The 22971-nt window shown below is 40.1% G+C and overlaps 1 protein-coding gene across 2 annotated transcripts in view; it reads left to right on the plus strand.

Annotated features, from left to right (window-relative positions):
- The window catches only part of SMOC2 (SPARC related modular calcium binding 2), a 172812-nt gene that overhangs the window by 28787 nt on the left and 121054 nt on the right, over positions 1–22971 (plus strand). For both annotated transcript variants that reach the window (XM_072141169.1, XM_072141170.1), the window contains exon 2: positions 8329–8500. In XM_072141169.1, the coding sequence (XP_071997270.1) occupies positions 8329–8500 (172 nt within the window). The remainder of the gene's footprint in view (positions 1–8328; positions 8501–22971) is intronic.

Below are 22971 nucleotides of genomic sequence, written 5' to 3' on the forward strand. Positions count from 1 at the left end.
ATAGGATACCGGAGGCAAGTAGGCAGGTGACAGCATTGGGGGGCTCAGACTTAGGGCTCACTGTCTGGTTAGTTGCCCCTGAATCCCCGAGCCATCATTATAGAGATACTCCAAGATAGCATCTCTAACAAACTACTAAAATATTTTCCCCACCACAGAAGTTAGACTCACAGGTCTTTAGTTTCCAGCTTGTAGCTTATTGTTACATATATCCCACACAGTAATCCTTAAAGAGGTCAGATAAAGTTTGATATCCAATGTAAAGGTGATAAATATATCATTTTGGAGGATCCAACAGCTGGACTCCTATGCAATTTGTAGATTGGGGGACATCAAGTCTCTGACCCAATGCAAACCCCATTTTGTCAACCATAGAAGTCAATGTTGCTCAAGCTGCCTGTGCATTCCATTGTTTTGCTGGTCTTAAGCAGATCAGAGGGACTTTCGTCCCTCCATTTTGTAGATTGCAAGGGAACTTGGATGTTGGCCTTCTGGAATTATACTATCAATTCTTATTCATTGAAAAGGAAAATCTTTGAGCCTTATGCAACCTGTGAAACCCTCTATCTTCATGTCATATCAAAAACTGTGGGAAAATAATTTCCCATAAAAGTAACCATGTTGTCCCTTAGAATTGAGATAACTGTCCCTGGAGATGGCAACACAGCTGCACAGCTTCCAGAAAAACTGAAATCTCCATGTCTGGTCCCAGTGCAAAAAGGGTCAGAGCCAGTAGGCCTTCTACTATTGCATAAGCGCTTTTCAAAAAACTAGACAGCAAAAAGGTAAAAGTTTTTTTTCAGTAATTCAATTCAAAAAGTGAAACTCAAATGTTGAAAATGTCATTCTGTTTGCAATGACTCTATATAAGGGTTCTTTTATGTTAATGTTGATGATTATGGCTTATAGCCAATGAAAACTCAAAAGTCATAATCTCCAAATCAGATGATATAAAACCAACTATTGTTAACTTTTTTTAACAATAACATTTCCTATACACAGAAATGTTGGCCAAATGATGTATGTACAGTAAATGCACTCAATACTTGGTGGCGGCTCCTTTTGTATGAATGACTGCATCAATGCAGCACAGTGTGGAGATGTTGAGGTGATGACACTGCAGAGATGTTATGGAAGCCAATGTTGCTTTGCATTTTTGGTTCTGGTGTCTCTCATCTTCCTCTTGACAATACCCCATAGATTATTTATAGGGTCAAGGTCAGGTGAGTTTGCTGACCAATCAGGAACAGTAATACTGTGGTTATTAAATCAGGTATTGGTACTTTTCACAGTGTAGACAGGTGCCACGTCTTGCTGGAAAATGAAAATATAATTTCCAAAAAGCATGTAGGCAGAGGTAATCGTGAAGTGCCCTAAAATTTCCTGGCAGGAGGCTGTACTGACTTTGGTCTTGATAAAACACAGTGGTCCTACACCAGCAGATGACATTGCTCCCCAAAACAACACACAAGTGTTGTTTTGGGGAGCAATGTCATCTGCTGGTGTACTAGATATGTCTATGTGTGGTGGCTCTTGAAGCACTCACTAACCAGCATTCAACTCCTTATGAATTTTCTGAAATGGGGAGGAAAAAATTAAAGGGAGAGAAGGGGCGTGTTTTTAACCTCCAATTTTACAAATTTTCTGAGATAATGACCTTTGTGTTTTGCTTGGCTGTAAGCAATAATTATCAACATTAACATAAACACTTGAAAAAGTTAACTCTGTTTGTAATGGCTCTATTATATATTATATTGTAATGTAATATTACATATACAATATTATAAAATATCTGAAGCAAAAAAAGGAACTGCCTTATATACTGGCCTATTCCCATCATAATATGGGGTGGTTATTTCAAGTCTTACCTGTGTATCTTGAGCTCTTGCTATCTTGTTTGGTATTCTGTGTTTGTCCGATTCTGTAGCTTTGCAGCCATCTTGGTTTGTTTATCTGCTCTTGTCTGCCTATATCTTGACCTGACTTGTATATAACCCGCTTGATCTTGACCTGACCTGTGTATATCCAGCCTGTAGTCCTGTATATATCTGTTTGTCCCTCAGTATCGTTTATCTCCTAGTGTGATAGTGGTTAGCCCTTATCAGGGCAGTTTATCTGCTTTAGGCAGGGCCTTAGCCCGCAGGGACGTCACAGGGTGAGTTCGCCACCGGTTACCTAGTCTGACGGCTAGCGCCAAGCCTGTTTGTGGTTGCGCGTTTGCTGGACAGGTGCTGACAACCTTAAAATGAGCAGCTAATAGGTGCAGGTGGTATTAAAGTGTAAACACATGCATATCTTACTCATCTCAATTCTTATAGACTAAATAACAGTAAGATAAATAAATATATTCAGTTGCAATATAGTTTCCAGATTTAAAATCCACAGTGCCTCCCTATTCCGTACTATGTGGGTTCTATTTCCTCCTCTAGGAAGGAGATTAACCTTCTCAATACCACTATACTGATTACTCATGAGTGATGAGAACACAGACTATAACCCACACATTGTTCTTTCACTATTACTTATCACAATTAGTAAATGGACTATTTCATATTTCGCACAGATGTATTTTAATAATAAAGTATATTACAAAGTCATTACAGGTCATTGGTTGGTAGCAACATTTTCTATGACCCCACCAGTGCCATAGATCCAAGGACTGCTACAACACTGGATTGGGAAGCTGGAGCATGGTGAATATACTTTTTTTGCTTACAGCAACTGGGACCTTTAAGGTGTTCATGGATTCATGAAAAGCCCCATTAAATATTTTGGACATAAGAGTAAAAACATCTGGTAAATCTGCAATCTCAGATAAGCAAAAAGACACATTAGATTCTGCCTTCTCATTATTCACTTGCCAAAATTTAAAACAATGGGGCGCATGTATCATAAGTGTGGCTATTTGCACCAGTTTTTATTCTGTTTTATTGTCTGTTGGTCAGATGCATGTTATTAATTTTATCTTATTAATACATCTGACATATTCCGGTGTGAAAGGAAACCTGTCTCCAGGAATTTGATTTTTAGCTGATCCAAAATCTGACAGGTCCAAATAGCCTTTGCTATGGTGACTTTAAAAATGCATGTGTTAGCATTCTGAATCATTACATTTTTTTGATTTTTTTTTGGAATCAGGTGATAAGTTAGGGAACAGTGCAGAAAACTCGAACAATGGTGAACTTTGAAAGGAGATTGTTTTGGGAACAAAAAAAGTTGCAAAAGTAGAGCCAAAATTAGACACATGTGCCCAATGTTTGAAAACTAAGAACAAAATATGAATCAACAGCAGGTAGTGGCAATAATTTAAAGTTTTTGTTTTCTGTATATCTTTATCAATCTTTTGTTGTGTCTAACCTAACCTCAACTATTGCTTGGCTTGATAAAGCCTTGCTTTTCCCTCCACATCAAGCCCTCATATAAATTCAAAAATAAAAACGATTCAGATTAATAAATCTCCCATAGTATGTTTGTTTCTGTACTCCTTTATTGTCTCCTGGTATTTTCAAGCAATAGCAATTTTCAGAATTGACAGAATACACAGAGTATTCTGCATTGAACATTTTCTAGCTTTTGTGTCCAATATTTAAGTCATCTTGTTCCAAATGCTTCTTAATATCCTGTTCACAGCTTGTTCGAGAACATATTGAAGCATGGTGTATATGTCTGAACTGATGCATCACAGATATATAAGAAATTAGCAGATGTCAGTTTCTGGGCTGCTAAACTTGGTACATCATGTGTATTTGACTTGAACAGAACAAACTTCAAAGAATTTATTGCTGTATTTTTAACACAAATCAGAACCACATTTAACTATAGAAAACTAGGGGAAAAAACAATAAAGTATCAGATGATGGATCTTTAATATATGCAATGTGTGTGTCTTTATTGTAAATCATATTTATCACAAACTTTGGGAAAATTTTTCCCAAAAATGGTCAATTGGTTTGGGAGTGTACCGCTCTCGTCCTCAGGTTCAATCAATTATCTCTACAAAAACACATAAAATATGTAAAGAAAAAAAGAGTATAAATATGAATGGGCAAAAAATAAAACAAAAATAATGTAAATAAATATATATAATGATAATAAATGTAACGGTACACAGACCACAGGAAGATACTTGGGAGTACCAAGGAGGAAAGTCTCTATGAGAAGAGTCCAGGATGAGCAGTCTGTGGACCCTCTGGACCACCGTGGGAGGTGTAGATGGTACTAGCCAACACCTGGGACCGGAGTCTAAGTGGCACCTGGTCTTCACCAGAGCCCGCCGCAAAGCAGGATGGCCTTGCTTTGGCGGGGTGCCACCAGGTTGTTCCACGGTGCGACTAGGAATGGATGAGCTTGAACGGAGAGGTCCTTGGAGGAGAGCTGGTGGCTTGCTGACTGGGAACATGGGAGCCATCAGGAGTGCCTGCTCTCCTGTCTCCAGCATTCCCAGATGCTCTCATGTCTGCAGCGTACCGCTGGAGACAGGGGGGCGTCTGGGAATTCTGGAGACAGGAAAGCGTCTGGGAACACTCGAGACAGGAGAGCACCTGGGAACGCTGGAGACAGGAGAGCGCCTGGGAACGCTGGAGACAGGAGAGCGCCTGGGAACACTGGAGACAGGAGAGCGCCTGGGAACGCTGGAGACAGGAGAGCGCCTGGGAACGCTGGAGACAGGAGAGCACCTGGGAACGCTGGAGACAGGAGAGTATCTGGGAACGCTGGAGACAGGAGAGCGTCTCTGAGCCCTGGAGACAGGGGAACATCTGGGAGCGCTGAATACAGTGGAGCGTCTGGGAACAATGGAGACAGGGGAGCGTCTGGGAATGCTGGAGGGCTTTCTCTTCCTTAGGAGCAGCTTTAGGAAGTTAGGTCTGGAAACCCTGGAAGATCCTAGGAGAAAATCCAGCGAGGGAGGAAGGGGGGTGCCAAAATATAAGGGCAAGACAGATTAGCCAGTGCCAATCAGGGGGACGCTGGCCCTTCAAGGCTAGGAGAGGTGGCGCGCACTTGCCCTAGAGTGGCGAGGACGTGGCCTAGTCGGGAACCAGGAGCATTGGAGAGGTGAGTGGGGGGGGGGGGGGTTGCCGCGCCACATGGAAGGGCACGAGAGTACCCGCAATCCGTACCGAGGATCACGGGTGTGACCGTGACAATAAATATACATATACATGCGCAACCCTGAAATTCATTTAAACAGGTCACAATATAATAAATAAATTTAGTAGTTTAGTAGTGGGTTGACCCAAAAATAGAATGATGAAGAGGTGCTACAAGGAAAATAGTTTGCATATACAAATTTAAATAAATATAGATATAAACATAATTATAAGTATATTCATTGGCATTATTATAAAAACAATGGGTAAAAGTATAAAATATATATATATATATATATATATATATATATGTATGTATGAAAAATAGTTAAACAGTTTGTTAATTCCGGATTGTAACAGGGTAAATGATTTTAAATACTGTAATTAGTGTCCATATTTGTGTATAATTGTTCATGGGAATGTTGTTAGACTCTTTCCAGGCACTCGTTTATGCCATTTGGACACGTATCCAAAAATGCTCTCTTTTTGTGAGTTGATCCAAACGTTCTGGATGAGTTCCTGGAATTTTCTCTACTGGAATGAGTTTTACTTTGTTGAAGTCCCTTTTGTGACACACTGTGTAAAGTGTATCTTTCCCTAAGATCTTGAGTGGTGCGACCCACGTATTGTGCACAGGGGCATTCTAATAGCAAACGTTTCACCTGTGATTGTGGCCGTAAAATGTGTTGACTGGTGTTGTAAGATCTTGCAAGTAAGACATTAGCCACTATTGCATCGGAATGCTTGGTTGTGTGACGGCAGGTACTGGTTTTGTTGTTGGGTTTCGTTACTTGCTGGGGGCCAATGTGTTCTTCAAGGTTGGTGCTCTTTAAAAGGTTATTATCGGTTGAGGGGACAAAGGCTGAGCAATATATAGGATAGGCCTAATCAGATGATGATCTCCGCTAAAAATTGTAATGAGAATTTTTGTTTGAATATACTTGTATCTGTGCAGTTCTTTTGAATGCATTTGTATTGACTAAAAGGTCCATTTTTTAAGCATTTTTTGTATTGTGAACTGGAAAAATTTAAAAAGCTGTTAAGAGGGGTTTGCCCATGAAAACAATTCTCAGATTTCAACCCCCTAGTGATGTTTACACAATAAAGATAAAGATGCTTTAATATTTTACTCAGCTTTATTGCTGTTTTAGCGCCTAATACTAAGTGCTGATCAGCGTAAAATTCCAGAGTGTGGGCAGGGGCTCTCTAAGCAGACACATTATGATCCCTCTAGTTCTGTGTGGTGACAATATGGTTAGATTATCAGGGTACAGGTTTTTATACACTTTAATTTAGCTTCTGAACATTTACTAGCATCTGACACATGAGACGGATCAGAGATGAGAGATGATGACAGCCATGAGATGCATATTATACATGATATTCTCAGCTCTACTATTACAGTCATAACATACACAGCTCTGCTATATCTCACCTTTAACACATAATAATAATTCTTTATTTATATAGCACACACAGATATTGTCAGATCTGCTGCGCCTCCACCTCCCTCTCCTTCAGATAAAGATCTTATCTATCTGTAGCTTTACTCTCCTCAGGAGCTTCCGGCAGGAAGTCAGTGTGTGTCTGTGAGACCTCATCCTGGAATGCAAGGGTGGGGCAAGAGGGAGAGAGCAAAGAATATCTCAGTGCAGTGTCAGACAGAAGAGCAAGATCTCAGAAGATACAGGGTCAGGTCCAGGGGCAACCAAACTTGTGTACACCAGAACTACTAGAGAAAGGTTGGAATTATATCTGTGAAATGCCTTATTTATTAATAACATTGAATTAGAGAATATGTTTTTTTGTTATCTTGAGTACATTAAAGAAACTAGATGCAGATGACTGGCTAGGCTAGGCAAGGATTCAAGAGTATTCCAGGGTATGATTGCAGTCTTTTTACAGCAGGATTATACCGAAAAGCCAGCGACTGAAATAGAGCTTTGATCAGATGTGTCCGTTCATCCCGGAAGTCAGGCCAATGACTTATTTGTAGACTGAATAATTTCATGTGGATCTGAACATACACATAGTTATAATGAGGAATTGATCCGTGTTAAAGTATGCCCATAGTTGCAGCTCCGTGAATCTTCTTACAGTGTCTCCTTAACCCTTTCCTGCCAATGCCCTTTTTTGATTTTGCGTTTCCATTTTTCATTCACATTCAAAAATCTATAACGTTTTAATTTTTTATAATTTCTGCATAAGAAATTGCGTTTCGTAGTGACAGTATTTAATATTCCATGCTCTCTACGAAAACATAATAAAATCAACATAAATTTGGTATCTACTTGATCGTACCTACCCAAAGAATTTGGGAGAGTTGTCATTTCGAGCACACAGTGAAAGTCATGCAAATGTGTTTTTGTCAATTTCCCTGAATTCGGAATTTTCCCCCCTTTCCAGTACACAGCATGGAATATGAAATACTATCACTAGAAAGTACCATTTTTTGTGCAGCAAACAAGCCATTATGCAGCTTTGTACATAGAAAAAAATGATGGATTTCTGGAAATGGTAACACAAAAACGAAACCTTAAGGGGTTAAACCCCTGAAATCTGATATAAAACTTGCAAAGATTGTATCAAATATACTCTTAAAGAGGACCTGTCACCCTGAAAATGATTTAAACCGATCCGACCTCTTACTAAATAAGACGTCAGATTCTCGTATCTTGTGCACTTGCAGCATTGCATATAATTGCTGCGGCACTGTGAGTAAGCCTGGTGCATCCGCAGCTGCTGTTGGTGCAGCGTGGCCAGCCTGCAATGTGAAGAAGAAAGTCTGTGGCCGCAGCCGCTGTCAGTGCAGAGAGCCAGCAGCTATTATGCAATATATGCGATGCTGCCGGCTTTTCCTACAGGTCCCTGCTGACAGGGGCGTGCTGGGGGTGTGTCGGCCGGCCCCCTGATGAATTAGGCCGGACACAAGATACGAGAATCTGACCTCTTATTTAGTGAGAGGTCGGATCAGTTTAAATCAACTTACCACACATAAATTTAAAAAAAAAACTGGCTGGGGAGAAAGGGGCTGGGGAGAGGATTATGGGGGGGGCACATCTGGTGGGGGTGATTTTCGGGGTGACAGGTCCTCTAACTAATCTTTATTAAACTAATCTTTATTAAATATATTAAATATATTCAAAGAAAAAATTAGAGAAAGTCAGTGGATCTCAATGATGTAAGAAGATATCTTTTCTTTCAAACTATCTTTTTTTTGTTTTATATTTTTTTTTAGTTTCTAAGAGTGGATCAAGACAAAGACAAAGAATGTAATTTGGATTGTGCTGGCTCTCCTTCCAAAGTTCTGTGTGCTTCTGATGGAAGGACATTCCTTTCCAGGTGTGAATTTCAGCGAGCTAAGTGTAAAGATTCTCAGCTGGAGATTGCATACCGAGGAAATTGTAAAGGTAAATGATCTTTTATAAATGAAACAACAATATATGTTTAAAGAAATTCTAGCATCAAAATCAAGAATGATAAATCAGGGACACTTACTCATAGATCCAGGCACTGTGTGGTAATCTTATATTTGTTGTCAATGTCCTCCTTCCTTCTTAATAAAAATCTATATTTAAAATTTTGCTAATTAGTGTGAAGGACTTTGGGGGCATTAACAGAGCCCCTCAGTACTGCAGATGCACAGGCTGTTAGAGTGAGCAGAATATGTCTCACCCTGCTCTCTCCGTCCTCCCTTTGCCTGTGTAATCTAGAAACAGTAGGAAATGCAGCAGGAGGGGAGACCTCCTCTGCTGATTGTAACTGCCTATGAAGCTGCAGCACTGAGGGGCTCTGGAAACACCCACCAGAGCTCCTTAGGTTCATTAGCATAATTATAAAAGTTGATTTTACAAGGAAGGAGGCCATAGAAAACAAATATAAGATGATTACCACAGTCAAGGTGCCTGGATCTATGAGTAAGTGTCCCTGGTTTATCATGCTTGATTAAATAGTAGATTTCTTTTGATAGCGAAAAATCTAAATTAGGAGTAAAAGTAGGCGCCTCTTCTCCGTAAAATATTAGTACGGTCATCATTAAGATTAGTGTGTATGCGTGCAGTACATAATGAGGGAAAAGATGGAAATAAGACCAAGTATGTATTGGTCATGGCAACCATCCTCATGTCATCACAGGCAGGGGAGCTATGGGGAGTGTGGACTTCTACTTAGATAGAATTTTCCATATAGAAATTATTATTCTTTTGAGGATCCATAGATTGATCGTGTATTTTTGATTCCACAGGCACCAGACTTAATGTATTATGTTCTGTTTTTACCCCTTTTATTTTATCAGACCATTTCTCTTGCATTGTATGTAAATGTCTGTTTGTTTATTTTGTTACCCTTTTGTATTTTAACCCATTTGTTTTTGAGCACTACTGTCCTTTTTGATATTAAAACTTCTTTAATAAGAGCCTTCTTATGTTCTAACGATTCCATTAACTCAAAAAAGATGTTACTTTAATTGATTTCTTAATTAGTGAGTGTTATATTTTATTTTGATATATCCTATGCACGTTGTGTCTCCCCAGCAGGGGAGTTGCTAGGGTGTTCAAAGATCCGGGGCACGGGCTCCAATGCATTTGTATTAAATTGACAGTAGTCAGCATTTTTGTATATGACCCCTCAAATGAGTTTCCTGCCAAAACCAGTTGAATATTCTGGAATAATCCCTACCTATTCCATCCATCCGCAGCAGGTGATGTGTCCCCAGACTGAAGTTGTTCTCTATCTTCTCCATTAGCCCAGCATCACCATGTATCCTCATCAGCCACATGTCCTCCCTCTGAAGTTTACCACACAGAGATCTTATGTTGTTCATTGTTCCTATATCCTGGTCCCCTAACACTGTTATCTTGCTGCTACCCCTAACTCTCTCCCTCTAAATACTGTAAGAAGACTACATGGAATCCACAAATTTTATAATGCCTAATGTGGCAATGTACAATATACTGTCCTGATTTAAGCCGTACAACCCCAAATCACCTTCTAAGAAGTACCCACATATTTAAACATCTGATTATAGTTTACACATACTACACTATCCCCATTGTGGGCCCCACAATTACTGACCCTCCACAATACATTGGCCCCATACTTTACATTACAATCCCCTCATTGTGCCACCCACCTGATAATGTTCCTTAAACATGGCCTAAGATGTAATAATGGACTTAATACCCGTTGCCTTTGCTAATATCCCTGGAAAGTAACCCTTTCTAATTAGTGTAGTGAAAGGAACCACCTAATAATACACACACTAAATAATGCCCCCACCCACTGAATAATTCTCCCACATGAAATAAGTCTCACCAATGAGTCCCCACAGACCCCATTAGGAATGCCCCCACAACCCTCCAGTACATAATGTTATATATAGTGAGCAATTAACAATCCCCAAAGAAATTGATGTTCCCTAAAGCTGCACCAGAAATTCATTCTCTGCAGCCACCATGGCAATGGATGTCCTTCACACTAATTGATGCCCTCCCATCCCCTCCCAGTAATTGGTGTCCCCCAAAGCCCCCCAGCAATTGATCTAACCCTTCAAAAAGGGATACCCCCCCCAAACCCCCAAAATGGATACCCCCAGCAATGGATGTGCCCCATAGACCCCAAGCTATTGATGTTTTCCCTCCCACCGAGCAATTGATGTTTTACACAAATCCCCCCAGAAATGAATGTTCCCATTAGCTCCAAATCAGTGTATGTCATATGCAGTTTCCCCAGAAATGAATATTCCACCCCAGCCCTCTCCCCCAGAGCAATGGAGCTTGTCCACACTCCCCACCAGAAATTAATATTCCACCCCAACCCCCACACCGGGGAACATATGTTCCCCCCAGCCCCTCAGAAATGGATGTCCCCACACCAGCCCCTCTCAGCAAATTATGTTGCCCTCAGCCCCACCCCCATCAATGGATGTTGCTCCACAAATACACCCCCAGCAATTAATGTTCCTCAGTAATGGATTCCCCCCAGTAATGGATCATATCCCCCACACAAATTAATACCCCCCCCCCTAGAACAATGGTGGATAAACCCACATAAATTAAATTAATGTTCATTCTCTGCAGCAAATGATGCCCACAGTCATTTAATGTCCCCCATCACCGAGCAAATTGGGCCCCCCCTAGCAACTTCCTACACTGTGAATTATCGAGTCGCGGTGACATCATCACACTCATTCCAGCACTGTAGTCAGATGGTAGAAGGAGGAGACGCGGTTTAATGATGTCACAGTGTCTCTTGATATTTGTAGTGAAGGACGGAGCTAATGGCTCCATTCTCCACTGCAGCACTCGCCTTCCGGACGCAGATTGAAGTGAGAGTGGGGAAGAGAGTCCAGCTGATTCGGGGCACGAGCCCCGGATCTTTTAGCCTAGCGACGCTCCTGCTCCTCAGCCTTATATATGAGGAGAAGTAGCAGCTAAAATCAGCTTAGGTTTTTGAGGGCAGAGAGCTGTGAGAGGACAGAATAGTGTCAACCAGCAGGCTCCCTTCGTGAACCTAAGTCTGTGATCCTGACATTATGGTATATATAACATTAAATAACTTTAAGAAGGACACAACTAAATAGAATCTGCTAAATGGATTGTTTATCCTTTGAAACCAATATTGAAAATTCTAATTAGCTCTAATATAATAAAAACTGAATGGCATCTTTGTAGCAACTATAAAAAGGAACCATGCACATTTAATTTTCCTAATAGTTGCTTTTCTCTTTATTCCCTCTCTTCATCCACAGCTCCTGCAAAGCACTTCATGTGACCACCCATTTGTTTCCCAGGGTCCTTCTGTATCTCTTTCTGATCCCTCCCTACAAACATTTATTCCGCAATATGAAATAAGAATAATTAATACATGAAGTGATACATGATTAAGATAATCCATGGCTTTTGGATTAATATGTAATATATACTGGTATTTTTTATAGGTTTAGATATCTATCATAAGCTCATGTGCCGTTTATGATGAAGTCCACCCGCCCCTCCATCGCTGCCGAAAATATCAAGAGGCTCCAGTCCCCTCATTTATCTGGAGGGAGGCTGTGCTGGCAGACAATTCTATAGCAGGTCCCGCCTGCAGTACAATTACACTTGTGAATGCAAACTTTCAGGTCTTCTCTTCCCTAACATATTCCCTAGTTTATCATACCAAACAGCCCCCTCATGGTTATTTTATATAAATCCCCCTCACACCCTAAGGATTAAGCCCCCCCTCAACCCCATGGTTGCAAAATCCTGTCCGCAGGCTATAGCTAGTCCTATAGAGCCGGGACGGGAACACCTTGTGCTGGCCCACTCCACTGCCAGACATTTCCCTTCACGCCCCTCCACTCCCAATTCCTACTAATCACAAATACTAATTTGCAACTCTATTAGGACATACAAGTCTTGATTAATGTTCCCCCCTGTTGTGTCAAGGATTTTAAGGTAATGAGCTTGAATTTCCAGGTTTTCTCTCACTACTGCTTTTGTAGAGACCCTTTAAAGGAAACCTACCACTTGTAGTGGCAGGTTTCCAATAGCAATACCGGGCACCAGCTCAGGGTGAGCTGGTGCCGGAGCTTATTTTAGTTAGTGTTTTAAACCGCGTTATCGCGGTTTAAAACACTTTTTAAACGTTATAGCCGGCGCAGGCAGGTACGCGCTCGGCGCTTACCGTGCACGCGGCTCTCATTCACTTCCTATGTAGCCGCGTGCACGGTAAGCGCCGAGCACGTACCTGCCTGCGCCGGCTATAACGTTTAAAAAGTGTTTTAAACCGCGATACCGCGGTTTAAAACACTAACTAAAATAAGCTCCGGCACCAGCTCACCCTGAGCTGGTGCCCGATATTGCTATCGGAAACCTGCCACTACAAGTGGTAGGTTTCCTTTAAAGCTGCAAATGTTGACATGTTGCAGTATATTTCTATCAAATACCTTTTCTTTACTGATGCAGTGGAAATGAATGCAAGCAGCTTAAATCTGCACACACTGTTTATATGATTTTGTAATACTTTATCAGTCCCAGCCTTATCATACTATATGTCAGCCTTGTCTCTTTATTAAGTGCTTCTAGACATACAGATTGCTTTTAATAGGTGCATGTTGGTTTTATTCCAATACCATGATGACATTTTAAGCAAGCAAATAAGTATTTTGTAGAAAACTGTGTTTACATCATTTTTTTTATATTGTCTTACCAAAGCTGAATGTTTAATAATGGCATTCTTTTACATAGAAGATAGACATAACAATGGTGCTATCTTCAGTCTCAGGTTCATGTAGCAAAGCGAAACATATGCACAAAAATATGCTAGCTATTTCACATGAAAGACATTCTACACAGACGTTTTCACATTACGTACACATAGGAAAGTTTAGGGTGCAGAATAAAGTTGCCAATAAAATACTTCACTGTCAGTTTTATTGTAAATATCCTTGGTGTCAGAGAAAAAGTGATAGGTTTTCAGTACATGAAATAATTTGGTACTGCAACTATACCTTGTATAAGTTGCTGCCTTTGTACAACAGTGCTAACAAACTTTTCTACAAAAAGAGTGAATAAAGGAAACCTACCGACGTCACCGGCTCTCCAGCACTTCAGAATCCGGTGCACGCATGGGTGCGCACATGGCACGCCGTGCCCTAGTGCGGTGCGCCAAGATATAAGTTAATATAACTTATAAATCGGCGATAGGGGCTTTATTCTACTAATAAAAATATGCGAGCTGGTGCCATGTATATGTGTGTAAAAACTACCACTTTTAAGTGGTAGGTTTCCTTTAAGGATGGCAAGAAGTGTGAATAGATCAAATAGATCAAGCCCTGGTTAGAAATGATAAAAAGTACTGTATACATTCTACAAATTAGTGGCAACAAGACAGCAATTGAATCTGCTTTGTCACCAGATGAATGAAAAAGTTCTGAGCTCAGAGTAAGACTAAAATGTGTTATTGCTGTAATCATACTAAATACATTTCATATGTAATTAATGTTAAAAAAATATTTTTTAATGAATATTACTGCTAAAGCAAATGAAAAAAAAAACAAACTACTGTGCTAACTTTGATTTAGCATGTGTATGTTAGAAATATGTGCAAAAGTTACAGCTGTATGTAAATACGAAGTGTATATTGGTAAGTCTATCAGTCATTTTTTATTTGTTATTTTATACAAAAATACATTTCCCCTTTACTCCAGGAAAATATCAACTATTTCAGCTTTGTAAATTAGTTTATTAGTAATTTCTTTATATAAAAGTTAAATTTGAACAACTTTGGGTAACATAGTTAAACACGCTCATTCAGTACAGTATAAGCTCAGATTTACAGCAAAATGAAAGGACCAGTCAGATTGTCTCACAGCAGCCAAAGGGAATATTCAAGAGACAAATAAGGGTGCAGTCACATGTTGCAGTTAAAACTGCATCACAATTAGTTTTGAGGTGGTTTTAGGTGAAGTTTTGTCAATTTCACAGGTGAAAGACATGAGCAGAATTTGATTTTGAAGGAGAAAGCTGTTCCACAAATTTCATTCACCTGTTGATTTGATGTTTTTCACTTGTTAAAATAAGTAATACCACCTAAACCCACCCCAAAATAAATTGTGATGCAGTTTTAAATGCAACGTGTGACCGCATCCTTAGAGTCCTAAGATCTCTTTTAGCTGAATCAGCCCTAAGGGACATCTACAATCAGATTTACTGATGGTAGATTTCCTTAACTTACTTGTTGTTTGTGTTTTAAAGTGGCTGGTCTTTTTTTTTCTTGTATTTGGAAACAGATACTGGCCTATGTCACCGGAGTGCCTCCTGCTCATCTGCCAACCTCTGACAAACCCTAAATGTCTACAAGTCTCAAGATCATACTTTCTTTACAGCCGGCTACTCAAGGAAAGTAAGATCACGCATGCATGAGACTTGAAAGCAGGGGTGTGCATGAATTATGAGACAGTGCAGTCAAGAGGCCCTCTATTAACGTAGGTCGGAGACCCTGCGGCTCATTTGCATATTAATATATTTTTTATAAGATGATTCTGTTCCCTGATATTAGAAAAAAGCTACCAGCAACTATAAAACCCAAACAACAAATAAGTTAGGGTAGTCTACCACTAATAAATTCGATAGTAGATGTTCTTTATAGAGGACCTGTCACCCAAATATTGGCTCCCTAGCCCTACCCCAGTAATAGCAGTGTTAAACATGGCAATAAAGCTAGCGAACACTGCACTACATAACACTTAGAATGCTGCACCAAGCTTACAGCAGTTCTGCGTATTCATGAGGGGGGGGGGGCGGGGTGCTCACCTCTCCTCAGCTTTTCCCCCGTACCTTCCTTCCCATGCCATAGACTTCATGCAGCAGTCACCGCCTCCTCGGACATGAATACGCTGGACTGCTGTAAGCTTTATCCGGTGTTCTGAGCGCTGCAGTGGTGCAGCATTCTTGTTCCAATAAAACTAGCAGTTTAACACTGCTATTATTGGGGTAGGGCTAGGGTAAGCCCTACTAAAGTAAGCAGCTCCCTGAGACAATATTTAGGTGACAGGTACTCTTTAAAGAGGACCTTCCATCATCTTACATGTGGAAATTAACATTTTAGGGGCTGCTTTGGACATTCATGAGTACTTAGATATTGGTCCCAGTATCTGATAATTATAATCTTCATCACTGTCAGAGAGGAGGTGCTGGAGCTGAAGGAAAGGACAAGTCATATTCTAACCTTCTCTGATACTGTCCAATCAGCAGTAGGCTGTGTCAGAGAAACTACTGTGGAGTACACATTGTGATCTCTGTATGCTCATCAAGATGTGAATGCAAACCCAATGTTAATGCAAACCCAATGTTAGCATCATGTAAATGTAAACACAATATATCGCAATGTGAACACAAATGCAATGTAAACTCAAATGCAATTGCAATGTTTGGGAAGGTAAAAGCAATGTTAATGCAAGTGCGATGTAAGCCTGATGTGAATACAAAGTGAAGTAAATGTAAATGCAATATTACAGCTAAATTAGTGCATATGTTAACTTAATGTAAACGCATTTACATTGAAATAGCCTATGATGTTTATATGGCATTTGTAATCATATCACTTTTACATGGCATTTCCTTTTCCTCTGCATTTACTTTGTGTAAACATCACATTTGATTTTGCATCCCAATTACGTAACATTGGGGCACATTTTCTTACCCGGTCCTGTCGCGATCCAGCGGCGCGTTCTCCGTCGAGGATTCGGGTCTTCCGGCGATTCACTAAGGTTGTGCACCCGCAGTTTTTCCGAATCCGCCAGGTTTTTCGATGGTCACGCCCCCCCCCCCGATTTCTGTTGCATGCATGCCGGCACGGTTCCCATCGCATGCGCCAAAAACCTGCGGCAATTCAGGGAAAAACGGCAATTCTGGGAAAAATATTACCAAATCGGTAATATTCAGGAAATTCGGCGGAAAATAACGATTCGGGCCCTTAGTAAATGAACCCCCATTGTGTTTATGTAAATAAAACTGAATGTAAACACAATGTAGATCACATCATCTAAATGAGCATAGAGAGATCACAGTGTGTGCTCTACAGTAGCTTCTCTGACATTGTATTCTGCTGATTGGACAGATTACATAACACACGCCTCCTTCATCTGCTCCAGCACCTCCTATCTGACAGTACACAGGATTATAATGGTCGATTACAGGAACTGATATCTCAGCAACCGTGGAGGGTAAAAATTAAGTGCCCCTGAATTTGTGCAGCAGCTCCTACAGGCCTCTTTCACACTTGTGTTGCAGATCACGTCAGAGTCTGATCAGGATGCTATCAGGGTTTGGTCAGTGAAAAACTGCTTGTTTTCAATGCATTTTCAATGCAACTTCAATGGGTTTTTCACGTGCAAGGACTCAGGACTGAGGTCTATGTTTTCTATGGCAACCAATGCATGAAAAACACATTGCACTCACATTGCCCTTGCAAGTGTCCCAGAGTGCAATGCGTTTTTGATGCTTTTCCATAGACTTGTATGCTGCGTTTTTCACGCGCATGACTTGCAAAAGTAGAGCATGCTGAGATTTAAATTTTTTTAAAAAATGCGTGTGTGTGCATAAAAAAGAATGCAAGTCTGAAAAAAACCTTGATTACAATGGGTCAGAGTGCAATGCAAGTTCTGCACGTTAAAAGTGTGAAAGGGGCCTTAGTCTGCACATGTGTGAGGTGGTGAAAGGCCCTCTTTAACTTCTGTGCCATTTATTGTATACACTTTTGTAAATGTTTCTGGTTACACTTTATCCGGTTGATCCCTGGTATTCTGACCTCTGTGTGACCTCAAGATTTCTGTAGCAGTTAGACTATTTCACTTTATACACAAATAGAAAAGGGAAAAAGTCAGCTCACCTTCCTTGGTAAATGGACGTAGTGCTAAGGATAAGTCCGTGCGATCACCTGGGCTTCTCAGGCATGAACAAATTGCCTGATAATCAACCGTGTGCCTTCCTAAGTATTCTATTGTCTGTATGGAGTTTTAATAAGCTTGAAATGAAGTGTCGGATAGATTTTTAAGGAGTGTGTCTGCAGCGGGATCCTTTATCTTTCCTTGTTGGTATTTAAATTTATATCTATGAAAAAGAAGGTAAAGTTGTTTGGTGCTGCCTTTTTATGATAGGTAACTTCCAGTTGCATTTTACAGTAGTCAGTAGAATGTGTTTCAGATTATAGGCTAAAAGCAGACTTAACATGATAACAAACTTTGTTTAATTCAGTAGTCAAGTTTGTGAATATGTCACGGTGTCCTCGAATTATGTGAATTTTGGACCTAATTTGTCATGTAGTCTTAGCTCTTTGTCAAATGCAGTTTTTTTGCAACTTTTAGTAGCAAAACAATAATGCCCCAAATATGGTATTAGGAGAAATTCAAAGACGAGGAAGAAGTAAATCAGGTTTACTGCTACATGGTGAACTGCTGCATGCTGCTAGAAAAAGTAGTAAAAAAATAAGCAAATATTCCAATGCCTAAAGTCACTAAAATAAAACCTGCATCTGACTTAGATAAATGTCCCCCTTTATCTACTTTCTAGTAATTTTTCTCTCTGCAGTCTTTATACTTAATTTGTAGTTTTCTCACCCCTACTTTTTGCATAGACCTTTCATGTAATATTGGTAAGCTTCTGTCTACATTGCCAGCAAAATGGGATTCAGCAGAGATTTCATAGAGAAAGGAAGGGGACACAGAAAATGGAACAAGAAGCAGATACTCTGATATAATATACTATACCAGCGATGGCGAACCTATGGCACTGGTGCCAGAGGTGGCACTCAGAGCCCTTTCTGTGGGCACTCAGGCCATCAACCTAGGACAGAGTTCACCAAACAGGACCAAATCCATTAAATCTTCCTGCAGTCCTAGGCAACTTATGAGATGCTGCGCTCGGCGCTATTTTACAGCGACACTTCATTGACTGTTTGGAACTGCTTGAAAAGTAAGAAGGTGTTAAAAGAACTGCATTATCTTTGTGGTCCTCCTGCTGGACCCACCGTTCTTCCTAAACAGAGAGACCCTGGAGAGAAGCTACAATGATAGTCTGAATTTGCCACCTTCTTTCAACTGTATTGGTGGCCTCAGGGGGCCGATACAATTAAAAGAGGTGGAAGAACAGGCAACAATAAGTCACTGCTTAATATGGCACATTGGCACATCAGGGTAAATAAGAGGGTTTTGGTTGTAGTTTGGGCACTCGGTCTCTAAAAGGTTCGCCATCACTGTACTATACTATACTAATTACAGATGACCCCTAGTTAAAGACTGACCTCTCTGCCCACTGTGACCTCTGGTGAAGCTCTCTGGATGTTATTTCAGTCCCCGACTGCAATAATCAGCTGTAAGGTGTTTGTAATGAAGCTTTATTGCTAATCCTTGGTCCTATTACAGCAAATTATTTGGAAAATCCAATTGTCACGGGGGCAAAAAAAAAATTTGTCTGGATCTGCAATTATAAAATTTACAGTTTCTACTTGCATACAAATTCAACTTAAGAACAAACCTATGGGACCTATCTTGTATGTAACTGCCTGTACTGCAAATGTTGTGGAAATTTTTTTGAGGATTTCAGTAAATTTAAGTTGTTATTTGCAATTCTCTGTTGTTCATCAGCTACAGTTTAAAAATGATACTATATTAGTATATATATATATATATATATATATATATATATATATATATATGTAAAAATAAATGATGAAAAGGCAGCACAAAGAAATTCAGGTGAAACGTCGTCTTTCATGGATTAAAAACCACAGTTTTTTTCACCTGATTTTTTTTGTGCTGCCTTTTTATAATTTATTATTCGGAGGATCCTTTTCTTTGCCCGGACCCATTACGGCTTTGCACATAATCATTATATGTTTTTGTCTGGGATAATTGCTGTGCTGCTTGGACTTTCCTTTCTCTCTCTCTATATATATATGTATATATATATATATATATATATATATATATATATATATATATGCAGTAAAAGATAGTTTCCATAGGTGAAGTTGAATTTGTATGTAAGTTGAAACTGTATATTTTATCATTGTAGATCCAGACAAAAATCCAGCTGATCATTGCAGTCTGAGACTATAGTAAAGCATCCAAACAGCTTCACCAGGGGTCACAGTGGGCAGAGGGGTCGGTCGTTAACTAGGGGTCATCTATAAGTCGGGTGTCCTTAATTAGGGGACCGCCTGTATATATTCAGATTTGGTGTAATTTGCTGAAAATTCCTTAAAGAACATCTACGCCCAGGAACAATGATTTTAAAACAAACACTGTGACATACTGATGCTCCCTCTGTCAGGATCTGCTCTTCATTTAGAATATGCTCTACTGACAGCCACATCATTTGTGAAATCTATAATAGCATACCAGAAGCATACTGTTATATTTACTTAGCTTACTCATTATAAATGATAATACTGTAGTATTGCAATATGTGGTATGAGTGTAGGAGCAATTAGTCAAAATACCCTAGGCGGGAGGCCTAAAGAATAGTAAAACAAAACAAAAACTCTTAAAATTCAGATCACCTCCTTTTCCTTGACTTTATACAAAAATAAATGAATACAATTATAAACATGTTGGGTATTGACACATGCCAAAAGTCCTTATCTATAAAAATATAAAAATAGTTATTCCCAGTGGTGAACCCCCAAAATAGCAGGCAAATATCTGAAATGCCACATTTCCCATTTTGCAACACAAAAAAAATGTAATAAAAGTGATCAAAAGGTGATCAAAAGGTTCTACAATCCCCCAATGGAAGTAAGAAAGCTTAACCTGCAAAATATGACGCCTAACACAGCTCAGTACACTGAAGTATGAAAAAAGGAATCACAGTCATTCTCTTTGACCGATTTTAGATATCTTAACTGTAAACACTCCAACATTTTCATAATTAATTTTAATACCACAGGTGCTAGACCATGTGGACCTGGCGCCCTTCTTATATTCTACTAGGATAGTTCTCTCTGTACCTGAACCACTTCTAAGACCAGTGCGTACCAATGTTTCCTGATAAAATACAACCCTCTATACATACAGGTTCATCAGTATGAACCTTTGAACCCTTCATAACATTTGCCCAGACTCCAGCTGATACACTGCTTGTCCTTCAAAGGTACATTCCTTCGCACCATCATTTACCTCAATGCAGCCTCCTACACTATGGTACTCTGTCACTAAAACAAATAAAATCCAGGAAGTCTAGTTCCTCAAAGAAGTTCTCCTGCCCCTGTGAGCTACTATTGTTTTCTAAATTAGCTTCTAATTTCTTTTAATACATTTTTGTCCTTCCTTTTTCTCCCTGACCTCCTTTGTTATCTTTCTGGTTGCTTTATGAAGAAGAAATGGAGAATCCAGAGGGCTCCTCATGTTCAGGCCCCTCTAGTCGGTTGGCACTATATATAAAACCACACTCGAATGTATGGTCTAACTCTATTTTATTTTTTGTACAATAAGATAGTATAAAACAAAGTATAAAAACAATAAAAAGAAGAAATATAATCTTAAAGCTACGTGTTTCACGGTCTTTTCCCTGGTCTCTTTATCACACTAATTCAAAAGATTTAAGTGCATCTTTTGAATTAGCTTGATAAAGAGGCCAAGGAAAAGACCTTGAAATGCGTTACAGTGTAACTCTGCGCAAAAACCACAGTACAGCGCAAATGCCCCCAGAAACAACTCCTGCGTTTGTAACTACAATAAGCAACATAGACCCCAGAGTAGACTACAATACAGAGCACAAACAAATGCTAATAATAATAATAATGTTGGAAATTGTCTGAATCCATGCAGCAGCTAATGATTGTAAATATCTGGCTTCACACAGGGGCCCCGTACTGCAGCCAGCCAGCTATTACTTACTTAATACTGACTCTGATATATAAAAATATAAGTACTATAATACTACTCCTATGTACAAGAATATGACTACTATAATACTGCCCCTATGTATAAGAATATAACTATTATAATACTGCTCCTGGGAAAACCTATTGACTCGAATATAAGCCAAGGGTGGGAAACGCATTGGACACAACCTCCCAGTATATAGCCAGCAAGCCCCCAAAAGCATATAGCCAGCCAGCCCCCAGTAGTACATAGCCAGCCAGCCCCCTGTAGTATATAGCCAACCAGTCCCCTGTATTATATAGCCAACCCCCTTTAATATACACCAGCCAGCCCCCTTTACTTTGTATCCTGCCAGCCCCCTTTAGTATATAGCCAGCCCAGTGTAGTATATAGACAGCCAGCCCCTAGTCTGCCAAGCACATAAAAAAAAAAAAACTTTCATTCTCATCTTCCAGCTCGGCGTGACTCTCCGATGTTCTGTGCGGCCCCTCTTCTTTCTTCTCTCTGCTGTAACAACCGTCAGACGCACGTTCGTGAGCTCTGTCGGCCGGTTAACACTATGACGTAATCAGCAGCGACACCTCCGCAGCATAGTTTGCACCTGCTGGCAGAACGCATACCTAGACCTCTGCTAGCTAATACAGCAGAGAGTAGGAAGAAGAGGAGCCGCACGGGGTATGTAAGTTTATTTTTTTATTGACTCGTGTATAAGCCGAGGTGGGGTTTTTCAGCACATTTTTTTGCTGAAAAACTTGGCTTATACACAAGTTTATATCATACTATAATACTGCTTCAATGTACAAGAATATAACTACTAGAATACTGCCCCCATATACAAGAATATAACTACTATTATACTTCTCCCTATATACAATAATATAACTACGTTATAACTCCTTTCTCCATAGGTCTTGTCACTCCTCACTCAGGTAACCACCATCCATGTGTGCTACCCCCTTCTCATGCAGCAAAACCCAGGTCCCACAAAGCAAGCCTGCCCCCAGGTCTAGTCCTCCATCCTTTCACTGAATCCTCCCCTAGGTCTAGTCCTCCATCCTTCCCCAGAATCCCCCAAAGTCTACTCTTCTATCCTTCCCCAAAATCCCCAAGGGCTAGTCCTCCATCCTTCCCCAGAATCCCTCCCAGGTTTAGTCCTCTATCCTCCTCATACATATTATCCACCAACTCATCGTCAGCAAACCTGCTTCCTGGCTGATGTATAGTGGAGGGTCATGCGATAATTACATCATCACAGGTCCTTGAGCAGGCCGTCCATAACAGCTGTATTTCTGATTAGAAATACAGCTGCTAGCAACTGGTACAGCCGAACCCAGAAGGATGTAATACTGTGTGCTGACTGTACACATGATTCATTTAATTTTTGACGTGGCAAAATTCTATGAAATTCCGCAACTGGAGGCTCCACAGCCAGCCACGGGTAGTGCACCACTGTTCTAGGGAGTATTTAATTGTGAAGGTCTAACTGCCGGACAGTAAATTGGTTTCAAGTGAACC

Source organism: Engystomops pustulosus, chromosome 3 (assembly GCF_040894005.1).
Source record: "Engystomops pustulosus chromosome 3, aEngPut4.maternal, whole genome shotgun sequence".
Lineage (NCBI taxonomy): Eukaryota > Metazoa > Chordata > Amphibia > Anura > Leptodactylidae > Engystomops > Engystomops pustulosus.